Source organism: Melozone crissalis, unplaced genomic scaffold (assembly GCF_028551555.1).
Source record: "Melozone crissalis strain CALT ecotype California unplaced genomic scaffold, PUWL_Pcris_2 ptg000005l_1, whole genome shotgun sequence".
NCBI classification, from domain to species: Eukaryota; Metazoa; Chordata; class Aves; order Passeriformes; family Passerellidae; genus Melozone; species Melozone crissalis.
Window position 1 is genome coordinate 39,926,433 of NW_026535783.1, and position 19,508 is coordinate 39,945,940.

Sequence of the window (19,508 nt, forward strand, 5' to 3'; positions counted from 1 at the left end):
TCTTATCATTTGATGGAGTCAATAGCACTGTTGTAGTGTTGATGATTTAAGCATGAAAGAAGAATTATAATTTTGCATTTCTTCTCACCAGTAATCTTTCAAAACATTGCTCTGGGTTAAGAAATAAAGTTAGTGGGATTCACAGACTATCTTATTGGTACAACGGCAAGAAACCAATTTAGATTAGATCAAGCTAGGTTAGGTTAGGGTAAAGTAGGTTTAGGTTGATATAGGCTGGGCTGGGCTGGGCTGACTGAGGGTCAGGGCAAATGCAGTGGAAGTATTTGGGCATAAAAACTTCTTTCTCGGGAAGTGCAGTGCTGTTCCTGCTTAGTGCTGCATGCGGTGACGTCGTGGGGTGGGGTAAGAGGGAGGAGGAGGGGTGATCTCCAAACAAACAGCTGCTGCAGCTGCAGAGAGGAAAAAGGAGAAAGCTCAGGAGCAGCAGCAGCAATCCGACCCTGCAACAGGTAATACTTCTTGAGTGCAGGTGACACAGACGCTCAAATGCAAACAGGAGAGGGGAAAAAACAGTGGGTGGAATGTTGGAGAAAAGTACAGCAGCTGTACTCAGCAGCTCTCTTCTTCCTGAACTACAGGGCTTGCAGCTTGTCAGGGCTAGGAAGGGGAAGACACAGAAGTTCAGACCAACAAGACTTAATGTGAGTTAGAAGGAAACTATGTCAGCTGAGGGAATTTTCTAGCAGATCTTGCCTGCTGAGGAAAAAAAAAAAAAAAAAAAAAGGAACATTGCTCTCTGGTTTCAGCGTGGGGGCTGGTTCCTCATGTGTGGTCAGCCAGCACGGGCACACGGGAAGGCAGCAGAGCACAGGAGTCCTGAGGGCAGGAAAGTGCTCTGTGCACGCAGGCCTGGGCGGGATCCTCCATGTGGGACACCCCTGAGAGCAACATGAGGGCGGCCTGCGTCCTGTCACCCTGCAAGGGACACACAGATGGGCAAGGGCTGACCTGATCTGGGTGCCTGACACACAGATGGGCAAGGGCTGACCTGATCTGGGTGCCTCTGCTGTGCTGTCACCTTAGCTCATGGGGCAGCATGGTCCTGACCACCCTTCAGACACTGAGGGCACCTACCTCCATACTTGCCTTGGATGGTAGTTACCAAAGAGACACACTGAAGACCTTTGTGATAAAAATAATAAAATACAACAGTTACACTTTGTGAAATTTCTGCTCAAGGAAATACATCAAGCTTTGCAACTAAAATGATAAAATCTTTGCTGTGTGTGCTAGTTCTGACATTTCTTACATTTCATTTAGTTTTCCGGGTTTTGAGCCCACAGAGAAAGCAGATAAGTTTTCTGCTAAGTGAGGTTGATATTACATATGATAAGTGCATCCCTAGCATCTCAATGTACTTGGCATGAAATCAGCCACAGTAAATAAGGTGAAACTGACAATTAAAACAGCAGACAGCAAGTGCTGCCTTCTGGGTCTGTGTCTCCTGCAAGAGCTACGTTTGTTTCTTTCTCCTGTCATCAGTGCAGGCAGAGTAATGAAATGAGCTGTGACCACCGTCGCCCCCACAATGCCTTCAAATGAAAGAAACTTGAACACCTTAAAGCAAATCACACTGCAAGGGAGAGATGTGGCAGCAGGTCAGGCACCAGAGTGGCAAAGGGAGGTTTGGAAGATTAGCCAGCAAGTCTGAGGCAGGCTCAGAGACTGAACCCCTACCCGATGTATAGTCTGTGTTTTGTCTGCAACAGTGCTGAGAAGCAGGTTCTGGGAGTGAAATGTGGAGTCATCCCTGCCGTGAACCGATGGGAGCACGGGATCTAAATAAAGACCATCTCTTCTGCCCTTCACATTTCACATAGAAGCAGATGCCTGAATTTTGTGTTGTGACACAGAGCTGTTGGGACAGGGAAATAGGTTATCTTCAGTCTGCTTCTGTTTCTGTAGGTGAAGAGGTCGGCCTTTGGATGAGAAGGACCTTGGTTAAAAGTTACATTTCAGCTTCCTTTTATCACACTGAAATCACCTTTCAGTTTCTCTGGATTTCTTTGCTTCTGTGAAAAGCTTTTGTTTGGTCTTTGGTACCTTTTGTGTGGGGATTGTCAAAGTAGGCTGAAAAGGTGTGATGCAGTCTCAGATCTGGGCTGTTTCTTCACAGTGGAGAGTTTCAGCAGGGGAGGGAGGTGTGCCACTTGCAGCTCTGGGCCAGGGTCTGCCTGCTGCCCAGCACAACATCCCTACACTCCCTGGGGAATATGGGGCCCTCCATTAATGTCAGCAGTCTGTACACATTCCAGCAGTCACTGGTATATTTTAAAGATGATGTGTTCTAATGTACAACAGCTGCCACACTGCCAAAACACTAATGTGAGGCCGTGTTTACAAATGTTACTCCCTGTTTAGTCAAGATTAAGTACCTTAAGAACTGCAAAAACAACAATTTTCTAGCCAGCTAATGCAGGAAGAGTTTGGAAAATACAAATCACTGAAAGACAGGCTCTGAGGATGACAGACAGACGTATCAAACTAAACTTCAGAAGAGAGAAGCCATGTGCTTAGCTTGCATCCAGTGCAATGCCCACGCAGCAGCATCAGACCAAAAGAGTGGTGGAGCTGCTGAGTGGAAAGCCTCAAGATTTTCATGTCTGTTCCTTCCTTTTGTAACTACCATACAAAAATACCTGTCTGTCCAGTAACAAGGCTGTTTCTTAACATAGAACAATGTTCTTAATTTTTTGTCTTTTTATAATATGTAGTTTCCCAACTTCTTCTTACCACAAGATGGAACAAAATGTCATTCAGTAATAAAACAGATGGAATTTGGTTTAAATATTAGTTGATCTCACTGGACTTTAGTTCAATTCAGCTGTATCCTACTTTTCCCAAAAGGAAGGTATATATGGAATAGATTCCTTTATTTTGGGTCCTTATATGTCTTATTTTTACAGTATCAAAGGACAATGATGTCTTTTGGGAAATGTTTTATTCCCACAAATCTTTTTGTGCTTAAAGAAGTGATGATGTGAATAGCTGTCATCCTACATAACTGGAAGAGAGGAAGACAAGCACTTTGATAGCCTCCCTCCGATTTACCAACAATAAATATTTAGAAGATCAGTATATCTAGATCAATTTAAGTTAGTCTGTAAGTATTGTTATTTATGGTCCAATGCTAGGAATGAAGGATAGACATTCATCAAATTTAGATATTTTTGAACAGAGAAATTTATTCCATTTTTTAATATACAGATACAAATGAAATGAAGTTTTTGTCAGAGACATACCACAGGGTCAAGGCACAATTTGAAAAGAATACTACTTATTAGGGCAGGAAATTAATAGGTCCAACACAGGAGATAAATTCTAGTAAAAAATTAACAAGTTAATTTCCTAAAAAGTAGTCTTACAGATGAAGGAAAAGTAAACCTCTCTTTTCAGAGTAGAGCAGAAGAAAATACATTTATGGGAAATTTGGTGTATGCAGAGCTTATGAAGTTTTGCAAAAAGTCGGATTGTCCATGAAAATTTTGTTAGAATAGCTGCAAAACTTAGTCTTCTTCCACAGGAGATTTTGTTTATTAAATGCAACTTGAATCCAGAAGTTAATGGAGTGTTTTTGTTTAAATACTTCTTCCTCTGGAGGCACAAATTTCCCTTTATGGCCACAGATCACCCTAATGATTGATGGGAACTCTGAAAATTTTTCTGAGCATATCCTAAAAATACAGCAAGTCTATAGCAAGAAAAGGAGCCTTTAATTCATTAGACAGAGTTCTGTTCTGGGACCTCTGAGACACACACACACACACTGATTAGTTTATATTTCATAGAATCAAAGAATGATTTGAGTTGGAAGGGACATTGAGAATTTTTAATATCCATTCAGCTCCCTCTAGTTCCAATGCCCTTGCCATGGGCAGGGACACCTTCCACTAGTCCAGGTTGCTCAGAACACCATCCTTCTTTTGGCCTTGAACACTTCTAGGAATGGGACATCCACAGCTTCTCTGGGGAACCTGTGCCAGTGCCTCACCACCTTCACAGTAAAGACTCTTTCCTTAATATCTAATCTTACCCTGCTCTCTTTCAGTGTAAAGCCATTCTCCCTTGTTCTGTCACTTCATGCTCTTGTAAAAAGTTTCCATCTTGCCAAGTTTCCTTCAGGTACTGAAGAACCACAATTAGGTCATCCTGAAACCTTCTCCAGGTTGAACAGTCCCAATTCTCTCAGCCTTTCTTCACAGGAGAAGTCCTCCATCCCTCTGATCATCTTGTTCTCTTTTGCTCTGATCCTCCCCTGGACTCTCTCCATCAGTTCCATGTCCTTGCCGTGCTGGCACCCAGAGCTGATGCAGCCCTGCAGGTGGGCCCTCAGCAGAGCAGAGCAGAGGGGCAGAATCCCCTCCCTGGCCCTGCTGCCCACGCTGCTCTGGATGCAGCCCAGGACACGTTTGGCTCTCTGGGCTGTGAGTGCCCATGGCTGGGTCATGTCCAGCCTCTCCTCCCCCAGCACCCCCAAGCCCTTCTACCTAGGGCTGCTCTCAATTTCAGCTCTTTTCCTTTCATTTATTGACAAGTCCAAAGAGCATGCAATTTCTTACAATGTTGTTTTACATCATATAGCTTATTATTTTCACTTTCCACAGCTTTACCATGAACATGTACCTGTTTGTGTATGACTTAATGCAATTCTGTGGACATTCTTGGATATTTACAAATATGATCATCAGGTTCATGACCTTTGGAAAAGGTAAGGCTCCTTTTCTATTTTCCTTGGATATTTTAAGTGGTAGTGACAGACACACAGAGATGTCAAATTAGAGATAATGTTAAGATTATGAACATGTGTATGTCCAATACCAGGGACTGTAATTCAATCAGAAAGGCACTCAATTAAAAAGGCTGAACAAATTACTTGTGCCTGTCGTCTACCCTTGTCACACTGGGAATGAAGCTCTTGTTTTGCTAATGAACTTTAATATTCAGTGGCATGCTAGTAACATTTGAATTACGCATAAGTCTTAATGACTAGGTCCAGTCGTTATGGCAAATATTAAACTTACTGAAGCCACCAGGAGAGATCTTTGTGGTTATTACACATGACTCTCTATCTCCAAAAACATTACCATATATTTATCTTTCTGTTGCCTGGGGTTAGGACACAAAAATAGAAAACTAGTGACTGGAAGTTTAAAATTACTTATGATGGTAGACAGTTGTAGGCATATAAAATGCCTACTTTCTGGACTACTTATTTTCAGCAGTGCAGATACAGGCAGGAACTCAACATTTTTTAGTGTTTAGAAATTCCTTATGCATTTCCTCAACATTTTCTCCTATTTAGAAATACCCTAAAGCAGTATCTCTAAAACAACGCATCCCGCATAATGTTTGCCCATGCTTTAAGTACAAGGAATTTAATTCTTTTCTCAGCTTCCTTCCTCTGTGTCAGAGTCACACACACACAGAGTGGACTGCCTCCTTCACTCCCTGAAGCATTTCTTCTGCTACCCAGAAGTTTCGTACTGTGTGACCTTTATTTCTTGCCATCTCCAGTGATGATAGTGTAAAAGCAAACCCAGCAGTTACTCCAGATTTTAACTGTATAACCATCCTCTAATCTTCCTCTTAATTTTGCCTTCAGATTCACTGGCTGACACATTTCACTCCATAGGACTTGTAATGCGCCTTTGCCAGTTGTTATCTGTATTGGAGATCCTGCACATCCTCATTGGCATTGACAAAAGCCGTCTCCTCCCCAGGTTTTTGCAGGTAAGTTGGTTCTCAAAGCTCTCCTTTTATGATCAACACACATCAGCCATGGTTGCCCCTGGGGACAAGCCCAGGCTGACCTACCCTGAATGTTGCTCCTGCACCCTTCCTGAGGCAGCCTGGTTTCCTGGTAGTTTCCTATCTGCAGGAATTGCTTCCTCAGAACTAGGCTGGTTGGGAAAGAACTCTCCTGTCAACTTTTTTCTTTTTGAGTGAAACTGAATAGTAAGTACCCCATGCTTGGTCCCCAGCATGGACCCAGAAAATATCCAGATGAGTGGCCACCAGCAGATGTGGGTCAGTGGCCACTTGCAGTAATCAAACTCCAGGGGGGCTTGATCCTTCTAAATTTCTCCCTACATGACCTCCCAGCATCCCTATATTCCCCCCAAGTTATCTTCCCCTCCTTCCAGAGGGGATGCACTCTCCTCTTTTTCCCTGACTTCCAGTAAGTTCTCTGTTTAACCAAGCTGGTCTTTTCCCCTAGTGGTTTGTCATATGTTCAGCTGAAGGCAGAAAACCAGCCAAAACATCACATGATGCTATAGCAGAAAGCATGATGATAGTCTGACGATTTCCTTGCCACGCTATTTTTTATTTTTCCTTTTGGGTGCTAATATCAGGTTTTGTTATTTTTTTCTTAATGCATTGGAAAAAGGAAAATGATTACTTGAATTTACCTTCAAACCTTTTCAATCCTTAGTATTTGAGTAATGGTGAAACTCCTATTTCTCTCAGTAGTCAGAAGGCAGAAGACCAAGGGTAGTTAGTTATGTTTTTAGTTTTCTGGATAGCCCATTTTTGTCAAATGACATATTCATGAGTGAAGATGTTCCTCTTTTCAAGTCTTCATTAACTGTCTAAATAACTAATTAACTAATTGACTAATACAGATCTCTGTTCTTTTCACTGCTCCCTAAGTATGGTAGCAAATCCATCAAAATGTAAAGAAATGCTTTTCCTTGCCTAAATCCACAGGCTTTGATGCTAATTTAGGGGAGAAAGAAGATTCCTATCTAGTATGACCTGTAACAAATCTTACATATCTTGGAAAGAAGAGCACCCTGCTCTTAGTCATTAAAGCAAGCCTTGCCCTGACAGAGTTTACACATTCCCCAGCCCTGACATAGTCTGTTTCTTTCTTAGCGAGGCTTACACAAGGCAGAGATCAGGGAGGCCTGCACAAACACTATTCTCTGTTGCCACAAATGACATTAGTATGAAACGGATATTCTGAGCAAGAAAAGGGTGACCTTTCTTGGGCAGTGTGGTTTGTGCAGTGCTCTCCTGGAAAACACGGAGAGGCGGCTCAGGGAGCCATGTGGCACTGTGGCTCTCAGTGTTTGCCTCACACCAAATACAGTTTTGGATCCTTACTTGGTTTTTTCCCCATCTGCACTCTCACCACAAACAGCTCTCTTCCTTTGATGTTAGCAGCAGCCTTATGCTGTCCAAACAAGATGCATGAGCTCTTTGGTGGAGACTCTGCTGTCCCGCGGGTTACTAGTTGTGCTGAGAGCATAGGTTAAACAGCTGTGTGCCACCACTGCTCCCACATGCCTTGTCACACTTTCTTCACTGCCTCTTAGGAAGAAAAAAAGGTGTATTTTCCACAATGAACTAGGGAAGGACAGTTGGTTAGGAGATGTTTACCTTGCTACGGCTTTCTAGACTCTTGCACAGTCAGGGCACTGATAAAGGTGCACGAATTTGAGAGGGCTGCCTGGTTCTGTGCTCCCATCACCTATTCCAGCTCAGAGCTTAAAACATACCCCTGTAAGCATCCATCATTAACAGGCATATGCATGCACATCCACAGTGAAGTTCACTTGGGGTGATCACTAGGATGAGAGAACAGGTGGGTCAGGCAATGTCAGGGAAGTGCATGGGTGGAGGCCTAAATTAACAGTGAATAAAACAAGTTGGGAAAGGGCCTCGTGGTGGCAGGTTGTTCTGTAGGCATTATAGCAAATACAAGATGTAAATGAATCCTTGAGTGAAAGATTTCTGCCTATTGCATTTGTTGTGGTTTAGTAGCATTTAGGAAAAACACTTTGAGATACATGATACAATTAGTGGAAAAATAAACTCAGAGGAGTCTTCTGGAAAAACTCATTGAGGGACAAAGTCTCGGGCCACCAGGTACCCGAAAAGAGCAAGGTAGGTCAAGGCCAACTCACCATGAGAGAAGGATGAGTCCTGTGTGATGGATGTGCTGGGGTAAGGTGAGGCAGGGGATGGTCACAAAGCTGGTCCAAAGGGATGTCTCTCAGGCCATTTACACCTTAAATAATTGGAGGAGGGCAGGAGAGCATGTCACATGTCATGGTCACCACCAAAACAGAAGGTAATGAAATGTGTTAGTCTGGCTAGGGAGTAAAGGTTAAAAGGACTTGTACCATAGCGAGGAGAGAGGAAAGGTCTAAGAAAAGGCTGGTGCTTTTGTGATACAAAGAGCAGTTCTTCATTCTGTGCAAACAAATTGGATTTACCAAACCAAAAGCAACGTACTGTAGTTTTGTGATAAAAAAAATATTTTTTAACTTTAAATATTTAGTGGCACTTTTCTCACTTCCTTCTGCTGTTTTTTTATTGTTAATATACAGTAAATTGAAGAACTATGTAAGAATTTCAGGTATTGAGTATGAAATTGCACAGTCATGTTACTAAAAAGTGGAAGTGAATGTGCTATTTTCTCTAGCCAAATTTGCTCTGTTTCACTTACTTGATTAACAAACTCAGTCTGCCTTGCAGAAACTTACATCACCTTACAGAACCTGCTGTATCCTATGAGAGATCAGTGTCAGAAAAGGAAGGAAATTCCAATTTGATTTTAAAGGAGGAATGAAAAGTGAAAACATTACATTTATGCTTGGTGATATGTCAGCTCATGCTTCCTTTTTATGAATGTGAAAACATAGAACTTGTAGTTTCATGCTTCATTTTTTATTTAAAGCATGAGAATAGTTACAGAGAATATCACATCTTCATTCATGCAAGGACAGATGATCCACACAGGAAATGATCCACGGCTGAGCAGCAGCACATGCATTTTATCTATGTGTGTGTATATGTGTGTGTATTTATAAATGTACATGACTCCATGTATATATCCATACAGATACATGTGTACATATATGAAGACAATGTCAAAACATACTACTCTTCTCCAAGAAGCACCCTGCCTCTTGCAGAAAATATCCCCAGTCTTTGACTAACCTCTGCATTTGCCTTTGATCTGTGTGGGTTACCTAAAGTGAGGAGTGCTGTGAAAGAGAATAAAGGCAAGCAGACAGGCAATCTGCTGATTCATCCAGAGAAAGAGATAGGATGCTACTGTCTGTCCTCACAGGGATATCAAAATTGTCCTGAGCAGCCAGCTCTGTGTCCTGCCCCAAAAATGTGCTCCTGACCAAGGCCACATCCTTCTAGTCTTAGTGTCTCGTGGCTGCTTTGTGCAGCCCATTGCTTGCCAGATGAGGCCACTGTCTAACAGGAACAAAATACCTCAAGATGACCAGTTTGTGCCATGTCCAATTTCCTGTTCTTGCAGGTGCTTAACATACTTTATAGTTTGATTACTTGGTCCCTTCATGTGTAATTAGCAAAGCTATGTGCCTCCATTGCTCCCCTTCCCCAGTATGAATCTCTGATGGAGGAAATCTGCTGAACCCCAGGTAGGTGGTTCTCACTGCCTCATGTTTCTGCTTGTATCCTGGTGAGAGAAGAAAATCCACTGGTTCTTCCACTTCCAGATTATAAGGCTGAATTGTGGGTCTCCCGTAGTTGTTCTGTCACTGGCCAGCACACATCCATTTGAAAATGGAGTTTCAAACTGGAGTTTGAAATGGTAACTACCTTTCTACTGCTTGTCCTTTCTCTCACTGAAATGGGATTGGATCCCAGCCATTTACCCCATGCTGTTTTCTAGCACATTTCCTCCTAGCCATTTTTTGAAAAGTGAGTAACCATTTGGAAAATCTTCCAGCTCTGACATCTAAGAACATGTCCCTCTTTTCACTGTCATGATGAAGCCCTTGGTCTCTAGCACAACTACCTGTGGCAATTCTCTGAAATAGCTCTTGTATTAAAAATAATGCAGAACTCTCTCTCCACATCTCAAGTCTGATTTTCGGGTCAGTGACAAAGTGCCCACACCACCAGTGCTGCATTCTTTACCATTCTACATCTAACAATTTTAACTCAGATCCTATTTTATCTGTTCTCTCCAGCACACAATCCCACCCACTGCTCACACAGCTTTTACCTTTGTTTTGATTTCCTTCTTGTGATGGTTGCCTTGCCATGTTTCTTGTATCTCTGTTCTATCTGGTTTCAGATCTGCATCAATACTTCCAGTTCCCCCATGGTTTTGCCATGTACCTCAGCATCAGTGTACAAACACAAGCACATTAGCTCTCACTTTCTGTTTCCTGACCCATCTATACAGAAGTCTGCCAACATCTGACCTTTTTAAAAATCAGTTCCTCAGTTAGGGACCTAGCAAAAGATGACAGTCACAGGAGGGTGAGAAACAGGAAAACCACTTCTAGCTGTTCTGGCCCCTCAGTGCTTTCCAAGGTGAGGAACCAGATCCCGGGGGGATAGACAGGCTCTCTTTCTGTATGAAAAATTGCTTTGACGTAATTTTGCTGAATAGTGAAGACTGCTTTATCTGACACATGTGGTTTGTGAAAAAAGAGAGCTCGTGGCCAGAAGGGTCCATGCAGGAACCTGTAAATATTACGTAGCAAAACTACCACACAAACTTGCTGAGAGCCAAAATTCTTTGTTTAAGGTAGGGGTCTGGGGAAACCAATGAAGAATAACAATGCTTAAAAAAAACAACCTTGGTAATCCACTTTAATTTTGTAACTTTTAACTGACTTGACATCAGAACTTGTGAAATCATTACAGCTAATGTACCTTATGGAAGATATGGCATTGGGTAAAAAAATCCAACCTAATAAAGCTACATCAATTTATACCAACTGCTTAGGTGTATGTTTTCTCCTTCAACACTTTCAAATACTCTATTTGTAAATCAGAGTGAATTGTTACTGTTCTAGGACAGCTTGACAACTCTTGGAGTAGTGATGAAGGGCAGGGCATGGATACTGTTAGAAAACCTGTCAGGAAAGCTGCAAAAAGATACACTTTAAAAAAATTCTTGAGTTTTAATATTACCAAAGTATTTATTTCAAGCTGGAGACATTGCCTGTTTAATCCATTTTATCTTTTTGTTTGTGGGTTGGATAAAGTTCAACCACTAGAAAAACGCTAGGACATAAATACTGTGGCAATCATTCACGTAAGTGACAAGCTTAAACCCACTTCCCGTAACCAAGAATAAGATGGAAAGAAAGATAAGGAATTCTACTTTTCCTCCTTCTCTCTGCAAATCTTACATGAAAGAGATTCCTTGGGACACAGATTCCAAGATATGAGAAGCCGGTCTGGGAGTGTAAGATCAGTACTTCCTGGCATGTGAGCCCCCTCAAGAAGGGCCCTCTGTATCCTACTGCCTCCCACACAGCCTGCAAGCAAGGAAGCTTATCCCTGCCAGCCCTCCAGGTAGGCAGGTGCAGCAGGAGTAGTCCTTGCTTCCACAACCTCCCTGGGCTCACCCACAGGTTTCCTTGGCTACAAACCAAGTCATCCCCTCTGGCAAGCCAACTTCCGCGTGTATCATAACAGGTCTTTGATGCTACAGCCAGCCATGTCCATTTCTCTTTGCTGAAGGACCTTGAACAAAAGCAGGCCATGGAACAAAATATCCACTGCTAATTTTGTGTAAAGAAAACTGTATCCATTTGTGGCCTCCTATTTTGCCAAAATGCCACAGAATAACAGTTAGAGAAGGTGCTAACTGAATTCAAAGTTTTCTTTTCTTTTCAGATCACGGAGAGAATAATTATTTTATTTGTCGTGATCAACAGTCAGGAAGAAGTTCAAGGGAAATATGTCGTCTGTGTTTTATTTTTCCTTTGGAATTTATTAGATGTGATCAGGTAAGGGGTCAACATCAAAACCATGAGGGGAAAACGGGTTATTCTTTCCAGCTGAACTCTACCCCCATTGTGCAGCAGGCTCATTTAATTGTTTCAGAATTGGCAAACCGTATTATCCATTTTTAAATAAAAGCTTGAACTTTTTAAGTTACCTAATGATTTTTACAAAAATCCACATGGTTAAAATGCAGAGTAATTTACAGATGTAAGGTAGAATAATGCATTAGCAGACTGCATTAATATTTGTAGTTCAAAGGCTTTGACCTTTTTAACAAAATTTTAGAAGGAAATCACAACTACCTTCTGGAGAACAGCAATTCCTGAAACCATCCTGGTTGCCATTACCACCCTGTTGCTTTATTATTTTATTTTTTTATCCACTTTGATCCAAGATTGATGGCACAGTAAGGCAGCACCAGCAGAACTTCTTGCAAAGGCAGGAAGATTATTCTGGTTGATTGCACTGTGCTTTCCAAAAAGCCAAGAGCTCCTATTCCTGACACAGGAGACTGAGAGTTTTAGTGTAGTAGGGCATATATCACACCACAAGAATAACACATACTTCTCATATGTAATGTAAGCCTCTATGCACCCCAGTTTGTAGGCTTATAGCATGTAAAAACAGAATTAAGAAGCATTTTAAGAAGACAGCTCTCACAGCAACCCATGTATTGCAGCAAAACTTTTTTTCTTGATAAAATGCTTTTCTGCTAGTTTAAATATATTGCTTAGGGCACTGGCTGAAGAATATAGTTTTAGGCAGGAAAGGAAACTTATGTTATAAAAGAGATAAGAAACAGGAAAGTGTCAGAGAGAATTAATAAAGATTTTAGGTCAGCTTCAGAGTATTTCAAAATACATTTTAATAGGCTGCTGCTTGTATTAATTGATCATACTTCCCTCCCATTTCTTCTTGAAGTTTGTAAAACTAAAACAGTATGAACCTAATCTGAAATGAAAGGGTTCAGTGCAGCTGGAGAAATGCCAACAGTATAAACTGTTGGCTGTGAAGGTTTGTTGGTGCATAATAGCACCATTGATGCATCATTATTTTCTACCCTTTCTAAAGAACAGAGTTAAACACCACAGCAGTAACAGCAGTTGTTTAATAGGAAAGCTCCTGTGGTCTATAGCAGAAATTACCAATTCAAATAAACCATAATACAACTCATATAAATTTAGAATTCTTACCTGATTTATGTTACAGCATCCATGACAATGTCCTAGTATCTCAAAGAAGTATTCATGTCTAAAAGTGTATAGGCATCTCCCCCATCCCTTAGCCAACCACTCTTGAAGTATTACAAGTTTTTCCATATAAAGTTTCAGGGACATAAATTTCTCTGAAGGACTATTTATTAGGCATCATGGCTAGTGATATACTGACAGCAAGGTCTGATTTTTCCTGCTTATACCATAACAGCCCAAGGAATTGCATAGAGAGGGAGTAGCTGTTTCTTTTTTGTATTGTGTTGAGATTCAGTCTTAAGAGCAACAGTAATAGAAAAATGGAGGCAATCCTGAGGTTGCAGAGGGCAGCCTTGAGAGACAATGGTCCATTTTCAATGGTCCACTCTTCTACAGGCCAGGTATGATGCAAAATTAATCAAATTAATCAATAAAAAGGGAATACAGGTGTGTTGAACACTAGTTTTATCTGTCGGAAAGTCTAGCAAGCTCACAGTGCATGAAGTCTTTCAGCTGACCAAAAATGTAATCAGACCTGTTTCTCCAGTGTTTGGAGAGCTGCTGTACCACTTTAAGATCAAACCAAGATCAGGTCACCTTTGGAGACTGAAGTACTAAGCATTCTGTTCTCCCTATAAACAACAGTAGCAGCCACAGTAAAAATAAAATGCCGCAGTACACTTTGAGCAACTGCTTTTTTTGGACCTACTACCCCTGCTGAGGTCCAGGAGGGGGACAGATGTACTACCAGTTATGTACTGCAATTGTCTTCTTGTTTAACCTTCTCCAGCAGTGATTCAGCTGGCTCAGCAGTCATAAATCAGGGTTGTCTCAGTCCCAAGCAACAGTGATATTCTGCCTGCCCCTCTCAGTTGCAACACCCCCATCTGAAATCCATTTTCTGATGGAGTAGTATGAAATCGTGCTGGTTTCTGGTAGAGCTTTTTGTCTGGAGGGTTTTATTGCTGTCTGCCTGCTCCAGGGTAGCACCACAGGTAACTCTTCTGAAAAATTGAGCCATCTACTTTCAGGCATTGGAGTCTGAACAAAAACTGTTGCTGGCTCTGAAATTTACTTAGCTCCAAGCTCTTCTGCAAGTCCTTTGAATTTTCCACTAGTGTATCCTTATTCTAAAGACATCATAATTTCCTCTGAGACCATCTGCTTTCCTCTTATTGCAGGTACACTTACAATATGTTGGCAAGGATGGGCATATACTACCTACCACTAACATGGCTCAACTTCTCACTGTGCATCCCTCTTTATCCCCTTTCAGTTCTGGCTAAAGGTAAGGAGTTGCAGAGGGTACCAACCACTTCCTTCCTTAATATTCTTCAGTAAAATGTGATTACTTCAGTTGCCATTTCTGTTTAACATAGCTCCTCATGTGCTGCCAAAGCTGTCATAAATATTTGTGTACCTTCATATTAACCTCTGTGTCACCTCTGTCTCTCTTTTCTGTTATTTTTTCTTTCATAGGGACTATCTGGGTTTTGGGGTTGTGTGTCTGGTAGGTTTTAGGGGGTTTTTGTTTGCTTGGTGTTAAGTTTTTAAAAATCTGGGAGAATGTTCTTTTTGTCTAAGTAAAGCAGAAAGATACCCTCATAAAAGACATATGGTTTCCCCCCTTCCAGACTGAGTGTACTAGACAGCAAGTTCCAAAGCTTCTCCCATGCTGAGGCTGACCTTACTGCCTCAGGCCATACTTAGCAGGTTATCATACTTACATCTGCCCACTGAGAACACACTGAAAGTTTCTGACAGAACTTGTTAGTGAATAGGATATATTTATTAATTCTAGAATTTAGAGCAATTAGCACCCCTAACCTACAAAACTGAACTCAAGGAGAAAACATGCATATGAATGCATATATTATATATATGTATAGGTATATAAAATATAAAAGGTAACTGACTTGTTCATTAAGCTTTTGATGATCTTCTGCTTCCTTCAGACTAAGAATTTACCATGTTTTTACAGGATTTGCAATTTGTGTATCACTGCCTTATTTTGAATCCTTTGGTACATACTCCATCAAGCTACCATTTCCATTTACCTTCTCAATCTACTTCCCCTATGTTCTGAAAATGTACCTGATAGTGCTCTTTGCTGGTAAGTATCTCATCTTCCAGAGAGCTGAGTCTCAACACAACTGGGATGCCCTTGCAACAAAAAATCAAATCTGTACTGGGCCTTTCACAAACTCTAACCCTCTCTGCTACATGTCCTGCAGACCACTGCAGGAAAGTGCACCACTACCTGTTTTGATTTCTAGTATCTTTCAAATACAAATAGTTAAATATGCAAGATACACCATGCCCATGGTGCATAAAAACACAAACCTATAGAAGTTGTTTCAGTGATGCTTGCCTTACAGCTATTTAGTGAAACTTGCTTTTTTGTTTGGTTTGGCTTTTTTTATCAATTCCCATTTGATCATACGCTAGTTCTGTGTAACTGTTCCTCACTCAGAACTCCTAGCTGGGATGAAAAATTATATCTAAATTAAGACTTTTACAGCATGATTATTGAAAGGGATGAAAAAACAAGGCCACTCCAAAACTTGCATGTAAACAGGTACTTTGTCCTTCTCATCAAAACACTTTGGAAAAATTTCAACCGAATTTAGCTGCATCATAAAGAAGTCTTTGGTCTGTCATTGGCTTTAGGATATGAAGGATCTCATCTTTATGATGGAGTGTTCTGTTCCTAAGTACATGGAAGGAACTGCGCAAGGTTGCCAGATGAAGGCTCTTACAGTTCCTTCTAAATTAATTGTAGACAGTTTGCATTCTACTCCTTTGTTCTTACACTGTTTTGTGTTTTGATTCAGGTATGTGCTTTATCATCCAGAACCTCTTCTCCGAGAGAATGGCACACTTAGGGACAGGCAACAACAAAAATAAAAGAAGCTAAGTTTATATTTTGTTTGGAAGGACAAAATACATTCCTAGGGGATTGCTGCACATAGTAGTTAAAAACAAACTGGAAAGATTTCTCAATGCAAAATTCCTCTTTAATGAACATTATCTGGCTATGTAGAATTTTCAGAAAAGGCAGATCTCTTGAATGCACCTCAAAAATACAGCAGCTTTTGAAAAATTTTGAATGTTTTGACTTCAAATGGCCAGAGTTTTTTAAATTAAGCGTTTTTTTCTAATACATGTTACAGAATTCTGAAAAAATTGAAGCATGCCACAACTCACAGCCACATCCTTATTTCAGTGTTAGTTCTTTTCTATAACTACAGATATTCTGTAATGACAATATCATTTAATCTGTAAGATTACTTTATACTAGGCCAACATATATGTACCTCACATATAAATGCTAAATTGTCTGGAACTGGAATCTCTCAAGCAGCAGAAGCCAGAACCTTTGCAGTCTAGAGACTAACATGCTGATTAACATGCTGATTAACCCAGGCATTCACTAAGGATCCTTCATGTTCGGGTCTCATCCTTCAGTTATCAAAAGACAGTTCCAGAAAATGCAGCTAAATCAGAAAGGCAAGTGTTATGGTACTCATCTACTGTATATTCAAGGGGATGTTTAAGGGTCAGAAATAAACACTTGTTATCATGTGTTTGGCATGTCACTCTCTTACCCCACAGTAATTTCCTTTCATGCTGAACAGCAGATAGATATGTGCAAAAGAAGTGTGATGTAGTCAGGTCAAATAATATGTTGTTCCTAAAAGGGAACTGAATGACTGTCAAAAGCCATGTGCAAAATTCTAGGCATTTGACTCAATTGTGCCTCATACTTCTCTAGGATAAACTGTGAGAATGCAAGTAGAACATAGGCTTTTCAAAGGTTGGCAATGAAGAATATACACAGCAACCCAATGGATTATACAGGCAAGAATATTCAAATAATTCCTTAGAGGCTGGCAGGAGCTTTTCTGTGTTTCATCTGTATTGATTATCACCTATGTTTCAATTCAAAGCATGTGGTGGAGAAAAGTGAGGCTATTTTTTTTTTTTAGCTGACTGAAAACTCTGAGAAGGGAGCCTAGATAGTAGGAGTAGGAGAGAAGGTAATATTTAAAGGGAAACTAAATACTGTTAAAATATGAAGAGGCTTTTGCCTATATGACTTTTCAAACCATGCAGCCTAAGAGATTATATAAGGAAACAGTGAAGCTAAATTAATTTGGTATGAAAGGTCACCTACTGTAATTTCTATTTCTTTCATACATGTGGCAGACAATGCCTGCAGACTGTTTTGACCACTGAATATTTACAGACCATAAGGAACAAGATCAGCTTAGAATAGTATAGTGTCAACCCTGGATTTGTTTTTTTCAAACCACTGCAAACGGAAATTTGGAACTTTGTAGAGAAACAGGAGTGCTTTCACTTTGGGCTTCTGTCTGACCCAAACTGATTCAAGTGTGAACAGTGTTAAGAAACATACAGAACAGCTAAATAAGGTGACAGTTTTGAAGACAGCCAGAGTAAGTCCACATTAAACTACTATATAGCTTGCTAAAGTTGAAACATGAACATGTTTTCCTTGGAAATTCAACCCAACATGCCAGAAACAGCTGGTTCTAGCCAGTTCCAAAATGGAGCCACTGCAGGACACTTCTGTACCAAACAGCTAAGATGATGCTCTGGCATTTCTCTGAAAACTTAAGAAAAGGTAAGAAATGTTACACATTTGCAAGAAAGAAGAGTAAGAACAATGTAAGAGAAACAGCTCTGTACATTGACACCAAGGTCAATGGCAAAGGAGAGGAAGAGCTACTCTAGGCACTGCAGCAGATTCCTCTGCAGGCCATGAAGAAGACCGTGGTGGAACAGGTTGTCCCTCTGCAACCCAAGGAGAAACAGACCAGACAGGATATCACATGGCAGCCTGTGGAGGACACCAGGCTGGAGCAGGTGGCTGTGTCCTGAGGGAAGCTGCAGCCCATGCAGTGCCCACACAAGCAAAGCAGGAACTGTGGCCCATTAGGGACCCCTATTGAGGAAGCTTTTTCCTAATGGACTGTACCCCATGGAAAAGACCTATGCTAGAGCAGTGCTTGAAGAGCTGCAGCTTGTGAGAAGAAACCATGAAGGACTGTGCCTCATGGGAGGGATCCCCATGCTGGATCAGAGCAACAGTGAGAAAACAAACCAGCAGAGATTAAGGTTTATTACCTAAGTGCAATCCTCACACCCACCTTATCCTGCCTGGGGAGGGAGGAGGTAGAAAATGCAGGACTGAAGGGGTAAAGTGAACCTAGGAAGAAGGGGGACATAGGTGGGAGGCAATTCTAGTTTTGCCTTTTTTCTTTCCATCCTACTCTATTTTTAATTGGTAATAAATTTTTCTTCCACAAGTTGAAGTTGTTTTTGTGACAGTGAATAGTAAATGGTCACTCTGGCTTTATCTTGACCCATGAACTTTCTCATCCTATTTTCTCCCTGTCCTGTTGAGGAGGACGAGGGAGATTGAATGTCCCTCCCTGTTGAGGAGATGGGGCTGAATGGACATCTGGAAGGCAGCTGAGGTCAAACCTATCACAGATAATGCCATGTTTATTGTTAGCTGTTAAAAATGTTACATTTTGAGTCTTATAGCTGGGTAAAAGGCTGGAATAGGAAAAGGATTCTTTAAAATTCACTATGGAGAGGTTCCCCAAGTGTAATCTGCATGAAAAAGGCATGGAGCTCATGGGAGAAGGCTTCACCACCTCCTGGTACAGAGGTAACTTGGAGCAGGCACTTGGGAGATTGAGGCAGTCAGCCTTCCATGTGTGACCACAAAAGACCACTGTTACTTCAGCTCCCATGCCTCTCCTAAGTTCCCGGAAAAACTCAGAACTGAGCAGGCAAAAATATGTTCGAGACAATGGCTTTTATGACAGTGAGTTGTACTTCAATGATTGTAGCCTGTTAGGGAGGGATGGGATCCGCCTGTCTAAAAAGGGCATGAGAAGTTCTGGCAGGAGACTGGCCCATTTGGTGAGATGGGCTTTAAATTGAATGACTTGGCTGAGGTCCAGAGTGGCAATTCTCATGCCATTGATTCCTCCTGGGGAGTGGGCCATGCCAACCAGGGCAAGCTTGGCTGCCTCAAGCTGAGAGTCTTAGAAATACCCACATCAAAGGTGTATATGGCTGTGGGGAATCCTTTTACATGCCTCCAAGGAACCCTGGATGCTCGACTGCCTCCCTGAAGTGCCTGTACACAGAGGCACATAGCACAGGGAATAAACAAGAAGAACTGGCAGTCTGTGTGTGGTCACAGTCATGCTCTCACTGCAATTTCAGAGACATGGTGGGATAGTTCACCACTGGAATGTTGTCCTGGATTCCTGTGTACTTTTAAGAAAGGACAGGTGAGTGAGCTGAGGTGGTGGAGCTGGTCTTCATGTGAAACAGCTTCAAGCTCTGCCCAGGGACAGACAAGGAGTTGAGAGCTTATGGGTAAAAATTGAGGGACAGCCTAAAATGGGTGACACTGTTGTGGGTGTTTACTACAGGCCATCTGACTCAAACAAGGAAGTTGATGAGGTTTTCCATGGGCAACTGGAAGTAACCTTGAGATCATGGGCCCTGGTC

The 19,508-nt window shown here is 41.4% G+C and overlaps 1 protein-coding gene across 1 annotated transcript; it reads left to right on the forward strand.

Moving 5' to 3' along the window:
* Window positions 1-408: 408 nt before the first annotated feature.
* HACD4 (3-hydroxyacyl-CoA dehydratase 4) lies at window positions 409-18,361 on the forward strand. Its single transcript, XM_054286608.1, has 7 exons — window positions 409-470; window positions 4,626-4,729; window positions 5,624-5,751; window positions 11,650-11,762; window positions 14,132-14,238; window positions 14,932-15,063; window positions 15,785-18,361. The coding sequence occupies exons 2-7, from the start codon at window positions 4,633-4,635 to the stop codon at window positions 15,865-15,867; spliced, it is 660 nt and encodes a 219-aa protein (XP_054142583.1). The 5' UTR covers window positions 409-470; window positions 4,626-4,632; the 3' UTR covers window positions 15,868-18,361.
* The last annotated feature ends 1,147 nt before the right edge of the window (window positions 18,362-19,508 follow it).